Here is a 20,536-nt window from a genome sequence, read left to right as displayed (position 1 = left end):
CCAAGGTATTTAATAATAAAAAATTCCTGTTTCTACATGTGCATAAAGATATATATATCCCCAGCCAGGGCTATTGCTGGGGCTCATTGCCTCCATTCCTCACTGCTCCTGTTTTGTTTTTTTTTTCTATTTTATTTTATTGGACAGAGAGAAATTGAGAGGAGTTTCCTGTTCATTAACAATTTTGTCTTGCTTTATATCCTGTTACCTTCCAGATACCAAGTTGCAGATGTTATCATGATTCCATCCAGACTAGTCTCTGGGCAGATGACCTCACCAGTGTGCCCTGGAACCTTGCCGTTTTAGAGCTCTACTCCACCAGGGAAAGATAGAGATAGGCTCTGGGTATGGATCGACCTGCCAATGCCAATGTCCAGTGAAGAAGCAATTATAGAAGCCAGAACTCCTACCTTCTGCACCCCCCAAAACAATGTTGATCCATACCCCCAGTGAGGGAGAAGTGATAGAAGGAAGAGGATAAGAGGGCTCTGAACGGCTCCATCAGGACCCAGAAAGAGAGGAGGAAAATAAGAGGGACATTTGTATATACATAGGGTTATGAGTGGCTTGGAGAGGAAGGGACTGGACCTGGAAGAAAAAGGGGGCAATTATGTACAAATGTAGACATAATTGTAGAGATAAATTATGCCCCCTGCAGATGGGAAATGAGGGCTCAAACCCTGGTCCTTACACATGGTTTCATGGTATATATATTGCTCAATTGGGTACATCCTCACCTGGCCCTCTGTTATTTTCTAATTCTTCTAGCATTTGCCCTTCTTCCGTAGCCAGTCAACAGCATCAGGTTCTAATGATCAGAACACACTTGTTGAAAATAGCATCAAATCTATTTCTTTTAATGAGTCTCTCTTACTAACAATTAGGACAGTTATTTTACTTAAATTGAAAATCCCATTACCAATTCTTCTACTATCTTAGCAGATAGCTGTTTTCAATGCTACTAGTAATAATCAGGTAAATAGTTGTAAACAAATTCAATATGGGTGTTTCTCAGGATATGTTTGTTGTTCTTGTTCTGCTTCAGTTAATGTAAACTTTGAATGAAATCCAGCCATACAACTTCTGTTTCTTTAATTATTTATTTTAAAAGGTGTAAAATGAAAAATAAAAGCTTAATGTAGAGATCTTCAATTTACTAGAAAATAATCTCAAATTCCTTCTACTTATTAAAAGTAATATTTTATATTATTATGCCAGTCAGAATATTCAGTTAAGACACAACAGGATGTGAGAATATCATAAATCAGAAAAGTTAGCAGCAACAAATGCTGAAGAGGTTGTAGGGTCAAAGGAACCCTTCTTCACTGCTGGTGGTAATGTAAACTGGTCCAACCTCTGTGGAGATCAGTCTGAAGAACTCTCAGAAGGCTAAAAATGGACCTACTCTATGATTGTGCAATTCCTTTCCTGGGGATATATCCTAAAGAACTCAACATACCCATCCAAAAAAATTTGGTCTACCTATGTTCATAGCTACACAATTTGTAATAGCCAAAACCTAGAAGCAACCCAGGTGTCTAACAACAGATGAGCGGCTGAGCAAATTGTGGAATACTACTCAGCTACTAAAAATGGTGACTTCACTGTTTTCAGCCCATCTTGGATGGGGCTTGAAGAAATAATGTTAAGTGAAATAAGTCAGAAACAGAAAGATGAAAATGGGATGATCTCACTCTCAGGCAGAAGTTGAAAAACAAGATCAGAAGAGAAAACACAAGTAGAACCTGAACTGGAGTTGATGTTTTACACCAAAATAAAAGACTCTGGAGTGGGCAGGGGCAGGGAAAGTACAGGTCCAAAACAGATGACAGAGGACCTAGTGGGGGTTGTATTGTTACGTGGAAAACTGATAAATGTTATGCATATAAAACTATTGTATTTGCTGTTGAATATAAAACATTAATCCCCCAATAAAGAAATAAAAAATAATTATAATAATAAAAGAGTTTTTACAAAAAAAAAAAGAAAAAAGAAGACACAACAGGATGTTCCTATACTGTTTAAAATCATAAACTTTACAATGGTTCATTAAAGACTAAATATTATAGCATTTATATTTGGTAAAGATATAGTAAAATAACCATTTGCATATACTGCTATAGTTAGAAAAGCTCCTACCAACTTCTAGGAAAAGCAATTTGACAAAAATATATCAAAAACTTAACCTATGTAAACTTTTGACTCAGAAACTCAACTTTTAGGAATTAAGACTAATGAAGTAAGTAATAAAAGAGATGGACAAACATATATGTGCAAACATGTTTATACAGGCAAAAAATTGGGACATATCATAGCTGAGGATTGGTTATTGAAATATATTACCACATAGACAGCCGAAGTATAAACAAGCAAAGGAAAAAATTCACAGTTGTTACCTTTCAATGTAGTTTCTAAATGTCTTTTTTTTCTTATTCCTTTCTATATTCCCTAGATTTCCTTCAGTTTCTATCTCTGGTGTTGAACATACTTAAAAATTAATCTGAAGGGCTAGGTGGTGATTCAGCTGGTTGAGCGCTCATGTTACGGTGTGCAAGGACCCAGGTTTGAGCCCCCCATCCCCACCTGCAGGGGGAAAGCTTCACAAGTGGTGAAGCAGTGCTGCAGGTATCTCTTTGTCTCTCTCCCTCTCTAGCTCCCCCTCTCCTCTCAATTTCTAACTGTCTCTATCCAACAAATAAAGATAAAAAAAATAATTTTTTAAGTTTAATTTAATTTAATTTAATTTTTAATTTAATCTGTTAATAGTATGGAGGAAAGGTTTAAATAATAATTATGTAGAACAAATAAATGCAATGCGATGCTGTCTTTACAATTGTAACCCCCAAATATCTGGACCTGTTTTCGCCATCCCCACATATATCAAAGACGCTTATGCTTGTCTCAAATGAAATTCTTCCAGTAAGACTACCCTATTCTCAATTTATTGTGCACTCTCATGCAATTTCTCTTTATAACTATAACTAGTTCTTTTAAGGTTTACCTGTGTCTGATCTATATCTTCATTATGTCAATAGGAACACATCTCCCATTATTAAACTTACCAACCTTCTCTTTTTGCCTCTCGTCCTGAGGTTCCAGTATTCTGAAGAGTGTAAATCTTTGTTCTTCGGGGGGCTCTTCGTTTTTTCCATGCATAGTGCAAGTTTTATTCATTTTTTTAATAATGTCATTGATTGGAAAGTACTTATTGCTACGACTTCCAAACGTCATGCAATCAGCAACTGAAGAATGGGGCACCTAAAATATCAAAACAATCGATTGCGTACTTTTTCTCAGTCATTTGAATCTCTGGACACTCCAGTATCTTCATTACTTCAGAAGCTAATGCAGAATGTACCTCTCTCTGCAGAAAGTTTTCCACCTTTCTGGGACAGAAGTTAGCAATCACGTTTCACATGAGGTTCCCTAGAAGGGATTAGGTAGAGCAAATTGTCAAACTCACTCAGGCATACTCCACATAGATTAATTCTCCAAATTAAAGAAATTAGATTATCCAATTCTATTTTAAAAGCCCAATGGCTCTGACACTGGTAGGACCAGGGCGTTCTTCCCATTACAGGCGGGTCAAAGCAAAAGTTTTTGAGAACATCTGTTACAGGCTTCTTTCCATCTGGTTTCACCCTCAACTTTTGTTCTTAATACCCCCTCCCCCCCTTTTTTAGCCCTGCACTGGCACTAGAGGAATTCACCTCTGCTGATCCGTGAATTAAATCAGCACTAGTAGCCAGATCTCTCCTTGAAACAATGCAAGCCATGTATGCTCTTGGAGTGCTAAATTTCAGTGTTGCCAAGTCATTACTAAAACGTTTCTCAGTACTATACAACTAAAGAGGAACCTACAATGACAAAATGCAGCAGGGGCTCAGTTAGAGGACCCAGATCACATCATACAAGAATATAAAATACGGAGTAGGATGCTTGGTATGGTGGTGTAATGAATCTCGAAGTCAGTGATTTTAGGTGCGCACGCGCGTCTAGCAGACTCCCGTGGCCTTAACACCACGCCTGCGCACAGAATCTGGGGATCGCTAGGGGTGTGTGGTGTGGTGTGGTGTGGTGTGGTGTGGTGTGGTGTGGTGTGGTGTGTATGGTGTGTGTGTGTGTGTATGCGTGTGTGGTGTGGTGTGCGTGTGTGTGTGGTGTGGTGTGTGTGTTGTGTGTGTGTGGTGTGTGTGCGTGTGTGTATACGTGTGTGTATGCGTGTGTGGTGTGGTGTGCGTGTGCGTGTGCGTGTGCGTGTGCGTGTGTGTGTGTGTGTGTGTGTGTGTGTGTTGGGGGGCGGGGTTGGCTCTCGGGTCCCGGGCTCCCAGCTCTCTGCTCCCCTTGGTCTACCAGCCCCGCCTCCTCCAGCTGCTAGCCTTCCCAAACAACCTGGTGCGCAGCCGGCACTCTCCGTGCATTGGCCCTTGGCTTTTTCCGTTTCCGCCCAGCCCTCCAGAGTCCACCAATCAGCTTGCGTGTTCCGGTGAGGCACCACCTCCCAGGTCATCTGCCCGGCTGCTGGGCCTCCTCCCCGCTGCTGCCTCCGCTGCTTCCCCACCTCCTCCGTCAGGCGGGCGTCTGCGGGGACCCGAGGGGCGGCGGCGGCAGCAGCGGCAGCAGCAGGAGCAAAAGCAGGAACAGCAGCAACATGGAACTGGGGGCTGGAGACCGAAGCGCTGCTCGCGGCCAAGGAGCCGGGCTCCGGAGCACTCCGCCGCCCCGGGAGCAGGAGCGGAAGCTGGAGCAGGAGAAGCTCTCCGGGGTGGTGAAGAGCGTCCACCGGCGGCTCCGTAAGAAGTACCGTGAAGGTAAACAGCGAGCTAAGGAAGGGGGGAGGGGAGGCTTCATCACCCCGGCCCCTTGTCACCTCTCCTCCCCCCAGGGGGCCACCATTACTACCTTCAGTTCCCTCACGTCACTCTCCCCCACACCTCACCCCCAAGCCCGGACGCCCCCGTCTAGGTCTCCCCTTCAAGTCAGCGTTAGGCTCGCTCCCACCCAACCCCCTTTTCTTCGAGGGCCCTCCAGCAGAGTCCCAGGCCTGTGGAGAAACTGAGTCCTCACCCCCTCCAGCCTTCTCTTTCCCACCGGGGTGCTGAGACTGTTGTCACCACTTACACAAACACGTACACAGACACACACACACACACACACATACATTCGCGGAGGTGGAGGTCTCTAGCTTCGCGAGACCTGGAGGTAAAACGCAAAAGCCGGGTGAAAGCCATTTGTAGAAGACCAACCGCAAGAAACCCGAGTTGCCCCCCTCCCCGGCTCGCGCTTGACAAGCCTGTTGGACTTGGTGGGGGGAGGGGTGGTCAGACCCCCTTCCTGGTGCCTCATTCCGATGGGCTTAGCCAGACGCTGCGCCCCAACCTCCTCGCAGTGGCTTCCAGGGCTGCGAAGTCAGCAGGCCTTTCAGCTGACAAGATTTCACCTTGTTCAGGGGAGTGGGAGGTAGAAACTGCCTCCAAGCCCCCGACTCCCTAGACCATACCTTCCCCCCACCAACCCCCCTCCTTTGCTCAGAAGCTCCCATCTTAGTGTTTCCGTACTTGGGGCAGATTATTAAAATACTGTTTAGTCTTGAATAGATAGTGTAAACTATCACACCTCCTGGGGACACAAGATGCATGGTGAAGCTGACCAACTAGAACCTGCCTATGGAAGATCTTGACTAAAGGAAGAAGCCTTAGTAGGTTGCTTTTAGTGTTTGTGCCTAAGGCGTGCTTGTAGTTGGGGGGCGGGGAGGGTCTACAGGTTATCCCATTTTAATATAAGTTGCCAGTTATTTCATTTAGAGACATTTCTTCAAAGTGGCAAAAGGAGGGAAACTTTCTACTTGCTTTCTCATTAGCATAATTGCAAACTGAAACATCAGCAGCTTTCTAGGCCTAATCTTAGTTAATTTAGGATAAGAAGCAAAATAATGGGAGTGGGGCAGTAGCGCAGAGGGTTAAGCGCCCATGGCGTGAAGCTCAAGGAACAGCATAAGGATCCCCAATTCAAGCCCCAGGCTCTCCACCTGTAGGGGAGTCGCTTCACGGGTGGTGAAGCAGGTCTGCAGGTGTCTCTCTTTCCTCCTCTCTGTCTTCCCTTCCTCTCGCCATTTCTTTTTTTATTTTAATTTTATTTTTTAATATTTATTTCCTTTTTGTTGCCCTTGTTGTTTTCTTCTCGCCATTTCTATGTCCTAACAACGACATCAGTAACAACAATAACTACAACAACAATAAAAAACAAGGACAACAAAAGGGAAAATAAATATTTTTTAAAAAGCAAAATAATGGCAGTAGAGGAAACAGACGTGAGATTATGTTACTTTTTTTTAAAAATGTATACACTTTTCAATTGCTCTAGACGGTTAAAACTAAGTGTCTTTTGTACCTTTGGATGTAATTGATGTGTTTCATGTCTCAAAGTTTAGCCTAAAGTTTTCTTTCCATGGGAGTTTAAGCCCACTTTTTAAAAATAGCGACTTAAATAGTCATACTCAAAGGTGATTTATAGTTACTGGTTAATATAATCAATACGAACAGAAAGAGATCTATCTGACATAGGTAATGTTGAAATTTGATTTCTTAAGAGCAATTTAAAAACCTCAGCCCACAATTTATTCAATAAAATGAGTAGTTACTATAGCAACCGTTGCATCATTCTTGATATTCAGAGATGTACTTACATAATGGTATTCACTTTAAGTTTTTATATTATTTGAATAAATAAATCTACAGCCTTTATTATACTATTATGTTAGGCACATATTTTTAAAATTAAAATTTTTTATAAAAAATATGTAATCAGTTTTTATTTTTACCTTTTTGGTAATAATGTCATCATCATTATTATTATTCATTTATTCTTAAATAAATGGATTCCACTTAACACACTACTAATGTGTCAGCATGTCTTCCAGTGCTGTTTATACTTGCTTGATGCTCATATGTTGAAATATGTCTTTAAACCCAATATTAGCTAAAAGGTCATTTATAGTGAGAATTAGTAGTTGGAAGTTAATCAGAGCAAGAATAGATACCTTTAATTTATAAATGAAAGATTAATGTGCTTCTGAGCTGGTGATGTCCTGAAAGTCTGTAAACATCTGAATGAGACTGTTCTTTGGATATTTTAATGCCCTGAATTCCACCAGTGATCCAGATTTCTTTAGGCTTTATTTCAGTGATGAAGTCCCATCAATGAACCAGCAAAATAAAAGTGCCTAGTGAACATGCTGTTTCTGCTTTTATTTCTGACATGCACGTCAAATCTTAGATGTGATTTGACAAAACTTGTGGGAAAAAGTCTGGTTGTGCTCATACTGATGCCAAAGAAATAACTGTGTTATTCCTTGAGGTCCTAGAATTATAGTATTGATGGTCCCTAGCTTGCAAAAATTTTACAAATTAATTTGTAAGTCACCGGTGATCATAAAATAATGTTATAAATGGTGCTTAGGTGTTAGGTCAATCTATAAAGGCTATTTAATAACTAATATACCTGAACTCTTTAATACCAATACTATTGAAACTACATATATAGTCATAGCTGTATTCTTACAGAAAATTGCAGGAAATTCTAGCCTCACATCCTAGAACGTTAATACTAGGAAACTTAACACTTTTGTCACTTATTTCCAAATGATTGATTGATCATCAGATTGAATGGGATGTCTTTTAGGAAACTCCTGAATGTCATCTCAGATATACAGTTCCAGAATCCCTGTCATTGGGTCCAAAAAATATGTATGCCAGGTTTTGTATTATAATGTAAACTAGTTCCTATTATACAAATAAGAGTCTCAGAAATATTGAAATAACTTGATTGAAGTTTGTATAATTGTTGGCAACTCTGCATATTTCATGAGAATAATAGCTTTTTTTCTTTTCTTTCTTTTTTCTTTTTTTTTTTTTTTTTTTTTCATTTTAGCCCCATTCTAGACTCTAGGTAGGGATTTGGAAGGAAAATGGGAGACAAGAAGTAGCCCTAGAATGTATATTAGATAAAATAATAGGAATATGGTGGCCCATAGGAGATAGATGTGATAAGCTAAATTGAAGATATGAGAGGTATGAGGCTTTGAGGGAATGACGGGAGAAAATAAATTGAGGTTCAAATAAAGAAGGAAGCTGTTTACTCACTAATGATAGGAGTGAGAATTGAGTAATGGAATGTAGGGCTGAATATATAGTTTTCCCTTCTGTTATCTCTGCTAGTGAAACTGAAAATGAAAATCATGATATTTTTCTGCTTTGGTAGAAAAATATTTCTCTTCATCTTCATTATCTAATTGATGCTTGTTGACAGTGGATAAGCAGCCTTGGGAAGAGCAGTAATGGATAGAATGGTAAAGGCTTAACAGGTAAGTTCAATATGCTCTTTTTTTTTTTTTTCTAATAACTCCACCCTCCATTTTACAACCTATTCAGTGCCACCACTTAGAGACCTTAGCAGTTTGTTTAAGGGTAAAGTGAGAATTGGTGATAAAGATCATTGTTTCAGGCAGTGATTATGTTTGAAGTAGTTACCAACAGGAAATGGTAGGAAATGTCTAGTCCAGTGCTGTTTATACTTGCTTGATGCTCACATGTTGAAACATGTCTTAAACCAAATATTAACTAAAGAGTCATTTATTTATAATGAGAATTAGTAGTTGGAAGTCAATCAGAGCAAGAATAGTAGTGATGAGGAGGAGTATTTCTGGTAACAGCCATTTATAGGTAAGAAAGAGTCTTTTAGATCAAGTTTATACAAGTGATAATGTATATGCAGATATAAGTGGTTATTTTTTACTATATAGGATTTGAAAAATACAACCTCTACATAACCAAAATAAATAAACAAACATACAGAAGTAATAGATACCTTTTTAACGATAAGCAGTTAGCTTTGTTTTCTTGCAGGTACTTCACTACTTAATTGTACCTGCCTAATAAGTACATATTTAATTGAGAACTGAAGTAGAACCATGTGTATACTCAGTTATCTTTGTTATGTTTTTCTCCATATCCTAGTCCCATAATCCCATTTCTGTGATTACTACTGTACTTTGTGTCCTTTTTCAAAACATAAAAGTCTTCATGTAAAAATTCCAAGAAAATGTAAATACTGTATGTACTTGTTACAAATAAAAGTGTAATTTCCATTTGTTTAATTTTATTTTTGAGCCTCCTTTGTGTTTAGCAAATTCCACTAATTTACTCCAGTTTCTGCATTTATTTAACGTGCCTAAACAAATTAAAAGTTGATCACATAAACTCATAGTTTATATTTCAAAGAAAAATAAAAATACATAGTTACATGTCAACAATGGTACTCTCAAATTCATAAGATAATAAGTATTGTTATATTTTTCTACATTAAAAACAATGTTATTAATAGTGATATAAAAACAATTAAAATGAACAGCACAGGTTACTAATACTGAAGCAGAAAAGGAAAGTATTTGAGAGCCAGGTGGTGACACACCTAATGCTTCATTACAGTACACAAGGGCCCAGGTACCAGCCCCTGGTCCCCACCTGCAGGGGGAAAGTTTCACGAATGGTGAAGCAGGGTTGCAGGTGTGTCTGTCTCTTCCTGTCTGTATCTCCTCCTCTCTCAATTTCTCTCTTGTCTCCAGCTAATATTAAATAAATAAAAATATTTAAAATTTTTTTAATTTGTTATTATCTTTATTTATTATTTACTGGATGAAGACAGCCAGAAATTGAGAGGGAAGGGGGAGGTAGAGAGGGAGAGAGAGAGACACCTGCAACCCTGCTTCACCACTCATGAAGCTTTCCCCTTGCAGGTGGGTACTAGGGCCTCAAACCTGGGTCCTTGTGCACTGTAACATGTGCACTCAACTAGGTGCAGCACCACCTGGCCCCCTTAATTTTTTTTTTTAATGGAAAACATGGTAGGCTGGTTCTGTAGACTTTTAAAAAATATTACAGGGCGGAGGAGATAGCATAATGGTTGGGCAAACAACTTTAATGCTTGAGACTCTGAGCTCCCAGGTTCAATCCCCAGCATCACCATGAGCCCAGAGTTGAGCATTGTTCTGGTTAGGAGGGGGGGAGATTTACAGTTGTAAGAGACACTTTGAGTTTTATTTTATTAATTATTCAAAATTTTTATTAAGACAAAGAATGAGCTAGAATACCAATTTAGAATAAACTAAAAAGTACTCTTGTGATTGCTTTGGGGACTGTTTGCAGATGTATTCATTTATTCAGTCTGAGCCTCCACAAAGCATGAGGATTTCTTCCATTTGCATCCTAGTGCAAACCAAAGAAGAATAAATTGTTCAATAGCCTATCAGTGGATGCAGAGTTTATTCTTTAGCAAGTACCTGAAGCAAGAGAATTGGATGCAGTGCAAAACTTCTGAATTAAAAATAATTGTAAACTAAAGTGAAGAGTCTAGAAATAAAAGAATGTAAGAATTCTCCCAGATACATCACTTAAATTACTTTCAAACTTAGAATAGTCTGTTTTCTTAGTTGAGATTTTCTTAATTTTTTTTTCCTCCTGTGACCTTTAATGTTTAACATACTCAATGATTTCAAGAAACTTTGAATGTTCTTATTTTACTTTAAGTGAGATTTCCTTACATATTTTTCCTGTCTTCCTTACATATTTTTGTAGTCATGTCCATTCTGGTATAGAATCAGGAAATGCTCCTTTGTATAATAGAATCTTTGTTCTATCAGCAAAATAATTAAAATGAAGACTGTTCTTTTAAAATAAAAAAAAAGTAAACTTTTGTCCTTGGATAGCTTGAATTGATGCCTTAGTATGGGAAAAAAATGGAAGAGTTTAATAATCAGTAATGCTAAAAGACAAATGGGGCACTGGCTAATAAACAGTGAGTTCAATAATTCAGTGAAGAGCACATAATATATGAACTACTTGGCTTTGTTATTATTAGTCATCTTTGTGACATAGTATGCTTTTTTTTTCCTTCCCCAGAATATGTTTTTTTACATTTTGAAAGATACAGTGAAAATCAAACTTGCTGGTATAAATCCTTTGCTTTGGGGGAGGGGAGAGTAGTTTATCATAGGCATGCTTATTCAAGAGTGTTATATGTAGAACTTTGTGGAACACAGGTATTTATATTTAAATACTTCACATTACACAAAGGACAGAGGACCTGAGGAACAGTGAACTGAAGTACTATAGATTAGAAGAGAAAGGAATCTAAAGGAAGAGTCAGGACTAATAATCTGTTGGGAGTCAGTGGCATGAGTAACAGCATAGTAGTTAGGAAAAATACCAAAGACTTTGAAAGTTAGTGAATACTAATTACTGGGAGTAAAGGGGAAGGATTCAGTTTCTTGGGTAGGAGAATATAACAGTTTTTACCAGCCAGCATTTGCTGGAATGGGAGAGCAAGGAGAACAGAGTTGACTTGGCATGGTAGTAATGATTTAGTTTTGAATATATCCTTAGGGAAGTGTAGTGTTGGAAGGAAGCCCTCTCTGTGTAAGTTCAAGCTTTGAAGGCAAATGAACTGCTCAACAGAGATGCTTAATGTGTAACTAAGGACAGATCCTTAGAAAGCTTAAGTTCTGTCTGATTTTATACCTCTTTCCATCTTGTTTTTATAGCAAAATTGTACTAACCTTTATTATATTATTGCTTGCCACTTTATCTTTCCACTAAAATTAGTTCCTTGAGTAGGAAGAACTCTGACTGTATGTATCTCAAGTGGCTCTACTATATATATATATATATATATAGGCATGAATGTGCTTGTGTCGTGTGCATGCATTATAAATATTATAATTATTATAAATAGCTATTATAAATATTCCCAGATAGTTAAATGTATAATCTTAACTTTAAATTTTAACTATTTTTCACATGCCAGGATCTTGCATATGTGTGATTTCACTGTACATAGGCTGGTTTTTCATTCAAATGCAAAAGCAGACAGAAAAAAGATCCCACAGTATTGGAACTGCTGCCAGTGTCTTGTGACTCCTATGTGGTACTGGGACTGAAACCTAGGCCTTGCACATGGGCAAGCCGGGCACCATAGCAGTGATCTGTTCTTGAGCCCTTAAATGTTAACATTCCACACCACATCCACCACTACAGTTCTTTGCCCCACCCCATCATAGTTTTCACAAATCTTAGAGGCAGTTTGACTTTCTTTTTTTTTTTCCTTTCTTTCTTTTTTTTTTTTTCAAGTTCCTGTGTTTCAAATTTTTTAATTTATTTAAAAATTTTTTCCCTTTAGTCAATTTTTTATTTTAAATATTTTTATTATCTTTATTTATTTACTGGCTAGAGACAGCCAGAAATTGAGTGAGAAGGGGTGATAGAGAGGGAGAGAGAAAGAGAGACACCTGCAGCCCTGCTTTACCACTTGTGAAACTTTCCTTCTGCAGATGGGGACCAGGGACTCGAACCTGGGTCCTTGTGCACTGTAATGTGCTCTCACCCAGGTGTGCCACCACCTGGACCCCACCCCTTTTTTTAAAAAAATTTTATTGGGGGAGATTAATGCTTTTTATTGCAGTTATTAACATATGTCTACAGTTTCATAATATACCAGACCCCCAAAGTTCTTCCTCTTCTCCCTTATCCTCCCCAGTTTTCTTCCTCTCCTCCGTTTTCCTCCCTCCCCAGAGTCCTTTGCTTTGATGTTATACACTGTGTTCATTCCATATTTCACTTTATGTTATTTCTCCCCATCCCTATTTATTAAGTCCTACTAATTAGTGATATCATTTGGTATTCATCATCATGTTTTAGCTTATCTCACTCAACATGATGCCCTCAAGTTCTATCCAAGAGGAGGCAAAGGAGATATCTTTTATCATTTTTAACAGCTGAGAAGTATTCCATCATGTATGTATACCATAGTTTATTTAGCCACTCATCTGATGTTGGACATCTGGGTTGCTTCCAAGTTCTGGGCAATTACAAATTCTGCTGCTATGAACATGGTTTTACATAGAACAGTTCTTCATACTATACCTATGAATAAAATCATCTGGTAGCTATCTTACACAGTTGTGCAGGTCATTTAGGTATAAACTATAGCAATAAGAGAGTTTGAACACAAGAGGGTAGCAGGTAGCAAAATCACTATGTAAAAGACTTCATGCGGAAGGCTCCAGAGTCTTGGGTTCAATACAAGGCACTACTGTAAGCCAGACCTGAAGAGTGACTCAGTAAAAAGACAAAAAGGGAAAGATGAGCTTGAGGTCTCTTGCATAAAGGATCCCACTTAGCTATATCATAAACCCAATTCTGATAAATAAATAAAAATTGGTACTGATAGAACTCTGTAATGAAATAGAAACTGGACAAAATAATTTTACTAAGCTAAAAAACCACTAGTTATTATTGTACATAGTAAGAATGAGAAAAACAAAAAATATGTAAGAAAGATTAAAAAGTACTAGGGAGCAAATAACATGACTTAAACATTTAAAAAGGGGGGCCAGGTGGCGCACCTGGCTGACCACACATTTTACAATACACAGGGACCCGGGTTTGAGCGCTTGGTCCCCACCTTCAGGGGGAAAGCTTTACGAGTGGTGAAGCAGGGCTGCAGGTGTCTCTCTGTCTCTCCCTCTCTTTCATCCCCCCCCATCCTCTTGATTTCTGGCTGTCTCTATTCAATAAATAAATTTTAAAAAATTAAAATAAAAAAATTTTTTTAAATTTTTTAAATATTTTATTTACTCCCTTTTGTTGCCCTTGTTGTTTTATTGTTGTAGTTATTGTTGTTGTCGCTGTTGGATAGGACAGAGAGAAATGAAGAGAAGAGGGGAAGACAGAGAGGAGGAGAGAAAGATAGACACCTGCAGACCTGCTTCACCGCCTGTGAAGCAACTCCCCTGCAGGTGGGGGGCCGGGGTTCGAACCGGGATCCTTATGCCGGTCCTTGTGCTTTGCGCCACCTGCGCTTAACCCGCTGCGCTACAGCCTGACTCCCTAAAAAAAAAAAATTTTAAGGCAGAGAAGACTTCATGTGTAAATATGTTATATATGCTTTATATAACAATGCATTATATATAATATTCTTTTGACTCTCCTTGTCTCACTGGTTTTACTTGAACATCTACCCATTACTTATTGCCTTTTCAATTGTGTGCTTTGTTTCTGGGTCTATGTTACTGTAGCACTCCTTTCTACTCTTGCAAGATAGATCTGGTAATAAACGCCGTCAGTTTTTGTATATCTGGTACTGTTTATTTCCCCCTTCATATTTGACTGATAGTCTTGCTGACTAAAGTATGTGTGATTGACTGGCAGTTATCTTTTAAAACCTTGAATATGTCATCCTACCCTCTTCTGGTCTCCATGGTTGCTGCAGAGAAGTGTGGTGAGAGTCTAACTGCCCTTATAAATCACTTTCTTTTTTTCCCTGACAGCTAGCAACTTTTTTCTTTGCCCTTGATTTTCATATTCTCTCTCTCCCTCTCTCTCCCCCTCCCCATCTCAGTTTTTTTGGTTTATTTTTCCATCTTGTATGTCCTTGACTTTTGATGGTTTCACAGTGATGTTTCTTGGTGCAGGCCTACTTCATTTTAGGAATTTGCTTTCTCAATATTTACATCCTGACCATATTCCAGAATTGGAAAATATTTCTGCTATTGTTTCTTCGAATAAGGTTTTGTTCCCTTCTCTCTCCTCTCTTCCAGTGAGACCCCTCTAATTCTGATAGTTGCATTTATAATGGAATTTTCAGTCTCTCAAAGAGTTCCTTTATCTTTCCTAAACCTTTCTTCTTCTACTTTGAAGTCAAAGAGTGTGGTCATTTGTTCTCTATTCCTGATGTTCTCTCTCCTGCATATGTAAACCTACTTCCTTGACTTGCTATTTGAGACTGATGTGCATTCAAAATGTCCTTCAAACCCTGTACCTCTGTTTTCACATTTTCGTTTTTCTATTGAATGAGTCTTTGAGGTATTGGATTTCTTTTTTAATCCATTTCTCCATATTAAGTTGAAAGCTTTGTATTTTTTCAAATTTCCTGACAGTACATTTCCAAAATTCGTACTTTGATAGCTCTTCTAGATTGGCATCATTAGATGCCTTGGTTAATTTCCCAGTACCAGTGTTTTCCTATTTTTACCCAACTATTTTGTTTTCTGTAATTGGTCAGCAAGTGGTGCTGGATTCTAATTGTTTAAATTTTATTTATTTAAAAAAGGAGACATTAACAAAACCATAGGATAAGAGGGGTACAACTCCAACAATTCCCACCACCAGGTCTCCGTATCCCATACCCTCCCTGATAGCTTTCCTATTCTTTATCCCTCTGCAAGTATGGACCCAAGGTCATTGTGGGATGCAGAAGGTGGAAGGTCTGACTTCTGTAATTGGTCGATTTTAACAGGTCGATCCATACTCCCAGCCTTCCTCTCTCTCTTTTCCTAGTAGGGTGGAACTCTGGGGAAGCAGAGCTCCAGGATACATTGGTGGGGTTGTCTGTCCACGGAAGTCTGGTCAGCATCATGTTAGCATCTGGAACCTGGTGGCTGAAAAAAGAGTTAACATGTAGAGCCAAACTAATTGTTGACTAATCATGAACCTAAAGGCTGGAAAAGTTCATATGAAGAGTTGGAGGGTCTCCATTGTATAGATAGTAGTCCTATTTTAGTTGTATTCCAAAGGGCCCATGACTATACTAGGTTTTTGTTGTTTTTCCTAAGCCTGACATCTGATATACCGGTGGATCTAAGTTATTGTCTGAGGAGATGATGACCTGGCTGGAAAAAGGACCAGGAAGCTTGATCAAGGAAGAGAGTAGCTCTCAAATATGTGAAAGGTGTGTAAATATTGTTGACTGTAAACCCCATCGATTTGATCTGAGGCAGCTTGGAACGTTTCTACTCATGACCACATAATGTGAGCTCAGACCTATAGGGGTGCAGAGGTCACATAGGCTCCGAAGCTGAATGTGGGCCCCAGATCAGATCAGCTCGATGGGGATTACAGTCAACAATATTTCAAGGTTTTTATATATCAGAGTAATACTTAGCATAAATATTGTTATTGTTACTATATTATTTTAACTAGAGCATTGCTCAGCTCTGGCTTATGGTGGTGTTAGGGATTGAACCTGAGACCTGGGAGCCTCAGGTTTGAAGAACTTTTTGCATGATCATTGTACTCTCTCCTCAACTCTCATGAATATGTGTATAATCATTTTGCTTCAAGCACTAAAGATACATACCATGGAACAAATTATGTTTGGAGACATTAAATTTTAACCCAATGCAGGATTTTGGTTTTTAATTACACTTGACTTTTCTTATTGCCTTTAGCTTCATTGATCTGTATATTATTTCACCAGACTTTTCAATTTACAACCTATCTATAGAACTGGGTTCATCACTGCATATTAGAGCACCAAAATATATGGTCAGTCCCCTCTCCAAACCTATTAAATGAGTCTTCTGGATGATTCCAGTATGCAGCCAGAGTTTAAACCATTGCCAGAAATCTCACAAATTCAAAGACTAAGTAACTGCATTTGACTGACAAAAGACCATTTGTTTGTGGTAGGAGAATTAGGACACTTTGCTTTAGTTAAAGCTTTGTTCAGAGGCAGAATGGTTAGGAGCATGAACTTTGTTACTTGACTGCCAGGTTTGATGTGCGCCCTTGCGAAGGTTACTTAATCTCTCTGTTCTTCAGTTTTTTCATCTGTAAGTAAATTACCTGCTTCAGTAAATTGGTACTATAATGAAATAAGTTCATATTTGTAAAGTACTTAAAATGATATAGCACATAGTACTATTTATTAGATACTTAAAAAGTATACTAGAGTTATATCTATTGCCTGATACATTGAAGATTTACTAGTTCCTGGAATTTCTGCCTAGGCCATCCTAGTCTATAACATTCTTTGCCAACCCCCCCCCCCCACTTCTTATATTTCAAAGCATTTATGAAAATATGATCTTTTGACCATGTTGGAATATTATTGACTTAAGCATATAGCTTTTCTAAACTTTTATAATTCTTCTTTTGAGAGTATTACTTTGAAGTACTCAACTTTACTCCTTTTTTGCCACTCATATTTTTTGACAACTATCAATTGTGGTTTGGACTTTACTTTAACAACTGATTTGTTTATAACTGGTGTATTCTGTATTTTTGGGGCATTGTAAAAAAAAATACTCTCTTTTTAAAAACAATTTTATATGCAAGAGTCCAGTAATCTTGTGGTCTGGAAGATGGCGTAGTGAGAAGGCTTTGGACTCTCAAGCATGAGGTCCTGAGTTTGATCCCCGGCAGCACATGTACCAGAGTGATGTCTGGTTCTTTCTCTCTCCTCCTATCTTTCTCATTAATAAATAAATAGATAAAATCTTTAAAAAAAAAAAGAGTCCAGTAATCTTATTTGGGGAAAGAATTTGACTAGAGTTAATCACCCCAAGTTTGACTACTCTATTTGTAATTTTTTAGTTTATTCTGTCACTATTAACCTGCATATGGACATGAGGCAAAGAAACTTAAGCCTTGCATCTAAGGACATTGAATGAAGTCAACTGGATAATTTCTGTATTCTCTTTCACCCTTATGATTATGAAAACACCTGTTTGATCTTAACATTCCCAGCCATTTATCCAAACTTACACTTAAGTTTCAGATTTCATACTAATTTGATAGTTAGTTTAGTTTTTAAGGTAGTAGCTAAAAGTAACAAGGTGGCCAAATAATATAACCAACTTAATAGTGCTTATTCAAAATATTTTATATTAAGACTGAAGAAATTTCCAAGGTAAATTTTTAAGCAACATTTTTGCCGTAGGATTATAAATATTTTTTAAGCATAGCACCTACAAGTCCAATAAAATATTTAATGTTTTTACTACTTTATATTGACATCTCTACTATCAATTATTTTAATATAGTGAACTGATTAAGTATGTAGACATTCAAGAATTTATCAGGCACAAAGCAAACTCAAGTGGCTTGATCTGTTAATGCAGTAACAACTGTGTTTGAATGCCTAACCTTTCTTTTCCATTGCTATTGTGTTTTTGATTTATAAATTGAATATATTTTATATAAGTTTCATTCCCTTTCAAACACCTATCTGTTTAAAATGGTAAATACGTGTGTGTGTTTGTGTGTGTGTGTGTGTGTGTGTGTGTGTGTGTGTGTGTGTATTTATATATAGTGCACCAAAGCAAAGGAGTCTGGCAAGGGTGGGAGAAGGCTTTCAGATCTTAGTTCATGATGGTGAAGTGACCTAGGCTGGGGGTGAGACTGTTTCGCAGGAAATTAAAAAACTTTGCCCATATATCAACAACTGCAAACCATTAATTCACCCCACTGCATAAAAAGAAGAAAAAGTGAGCAAAAATTGGAATTAAGATGAAAGAATTTAAATCATTGTGGTCAACATTATGTAACCATTTGCCATACTTTAATATTTTCCAAGTTTATCATCCGTGTTTTAATTTGTTCATATTTTCTCTAAGATTTTCCTGAAACTTTTGAAAGCCTGGTTTATTCTTAAGTAAAAGCAATTTAATTCATTTTTTTTCTTGTTTTCAGTGGGAGACTTTGATAAGATTTGGCGAGAACACTGTGAAGATGAGGAAATGCTTTGTGAATATGCTGTTGCAATGAAAAACTTGGCAGATAATCACTGGACAAAAACTTGTGAGGGTGAAGGCCGCATTGAATGGTGTTGCAGGTGAGTATTTTATGAACTAACACTGGTGCCTAATTCATTATTTAAATTCTTAAATCACAACTATACTATCTATCATTGTTTGCACCAAAGCACAAAACCAAAAGTATTTTAAATAAATTTCTTATATAATTTATCTTCCTTGCCTCAGTTTTTTCAGTTTCATTAATTAATCTTTTTTGTCAAAATGTTCTTATTTGACATAACTTAAAATTTACAGTTTCAGCTATTTAAAAGGGTAATTTAAAATACATTAAACATATTTAAACACTAGCACATTTAAATTTAACACTTATCATTAATAAAAAAATAGAATTTTTTAAAATTTCTTTATTGGGGAATTAATGTTTTACATTCAACAGTAAATACAATAGTTTGTACATGCATAACTTTCCCCAGTTTCCCATGTAACAATACAACCCCCACTAGGTCCTCTGTCATCCTTCTTAGACCTGTATTCTCCCCACCAACCCACCCCCACCCCAGAGTCTTTTACTTTGGTGCTATACGCCAATTCCATTTCAGGTTCTACTTGTGTTTTTTTTTTTTTTTCTTCTTCTTCTGATCTTGTTTTTCAACTTCTGCCTGAGAGTGACATCATCCCATATTCATCCTTCTGTTTCTGACTTATTTCACTTAACATGAATTTTTCAAGGTCCATCCAAGATCGCTGAACATGGTGAAGTCACCATTTTTTACAGCTGAGTAATACTCCATTGTGTATATAGACCACAACTTGCTCAGCCACTCATCTGTTGTTGGACACCTGGGTTGCTTCCAGGTTTTGGCTATTACAAATTGTGCTGCTAAGAACATATGTGTGCACAGATCTTTTTGGATGGATGTGTTGGGTTCCTTAGGATATATCCCCAGGAGAGGAGTTGCAGGATCATAGGGTAGGTCCATTTCTAGCCTTGAGAGAGTTCCCAGACTGTTCTCCACAGAGGCTGGACCAACTGACATTCCCACCAGCAGTGTAGGAGGGTTCCTTTGACCCCACAACCTCTCCAGCATTTGCTGCTGTTACTGATGTATGACATTCTCACAGAAGTCAAATGATATCTCATTGTTGTCTTTATTTGCATTTCTCTGACACTCAGAGACTTGGAGCATTTTTTCATGTGTTTCTCAGCCTTTTGGATCTCTTCTGTGGTGAAGATTCTGTCCATGTCCTCCCCCCATTTTTGGATGGGGTTATTTGTTGTCTTGTTGTTGAGTTTGGCAAGCTCTTTATATATGTTGGTTATTAAACTCTTGTCTGATGTATGGCATGTAAAGATCTCCCATTCTGTGAGGGGTCTCTTGGTTTGGATAGTGGTTTCTTTTGCTGTGAAGAAGCTTTAATTTGATGTAGTCCCATAGGTTTGTACTTACCTTAGTCTTCTTTGTAATTGGATTTGTTTCATTGAAGATGTCTTTAAAATGTATGCGGAAAAGAGTTCTGCCAATATTTTCCTCTAAGTATCTGATAGTTTGTGGTCTAACATCCAAGTCCTTGATCACTTGGAATGTACTTTTGTATTTGGTTCAGTTTCATTCTTCTGCATGTTTCAACCCATTGTTTCCAACACCATTTGTTGAAAAGACTCTGCTTTCCCCATTTAATAGTCTGGGCCCCTTTGTCAAAGATTAGATGTCCATAGGTGGGGAAAAAAAATAGAATTTTTAGCTAATTACTTATGTATGAATTCAAATAAAACTGAGTGAAAAAAAACTGAGTAATTTTCTATAATTTAAAAATCTTAAATTTTTATTTTGTGTAAAAGATGTTCACAGTAGGGTCTCATGTATTCCACTACCCTGGGCTAACTTTAAAAAAATTTTTTTTAAGATTAAAAAATTATTATCTTTATTTATTTGATAGAGATGGCTA

At 37.7% G+C, this 20,536-nt stretch overlaps 1 protein-coding gene and 1 pseudogene across 2 annotated transcripts in view; one reads left to right on the top strand and one right to left on the bottom strand.

Annotated features, from left to right (window-relative positions):
• Positions 1-4,516: 4,516 nt before the first annotated feature.
• Positions 4,517-20,536, top strand: part of BMT2 (base methyltransferase of 25S rRNA 2 homolog) — a 44,091-nt gene continuing 28,071 nt past the window's right edge. For both annotated transcript variants that reach the window (XM_060196442.1, XM_007516140.3), the window contains exons 1-2: positions 4,517-4,811; positions 18,525-18,666. In XM_060196442.1, coding sequence (XP_060052425.1) covers positions 4,652-4,811; positions 18,525-18,666 — 302 coding nt within the window. In that variant the 5' untranslated portion in view covers positions 4,517-4,651. The remainder of the gene's footprint in view (positions 4,812-18,524; positions 18,667-20,536) is intronic.
• Positions 10,201-10,315, bottom strand: LOC132540082 (small nucleolar RNA SNORA31; annotated as a pseudogene).

Source organism: Erinaceus europaeus, chromosome 8 (assembly GCF_950295315.1).
Source record: "Erinaceus europaeus chromosome 8, mEriEur2.1, whole genome shotgun sequence".
Classification (NCBI taxonomy): domain Eukaryota; kingdom Metazoa; phylum Chordata; class Mammalia; order Eulipotyphla; family Erinaceidae; genus Erinaceus; species Erinaceus europaeus.
Note: the sequence above shows the minus strand (reverse complement) of the source record. Positions and strands in the feature narration are given on the sequence as shown.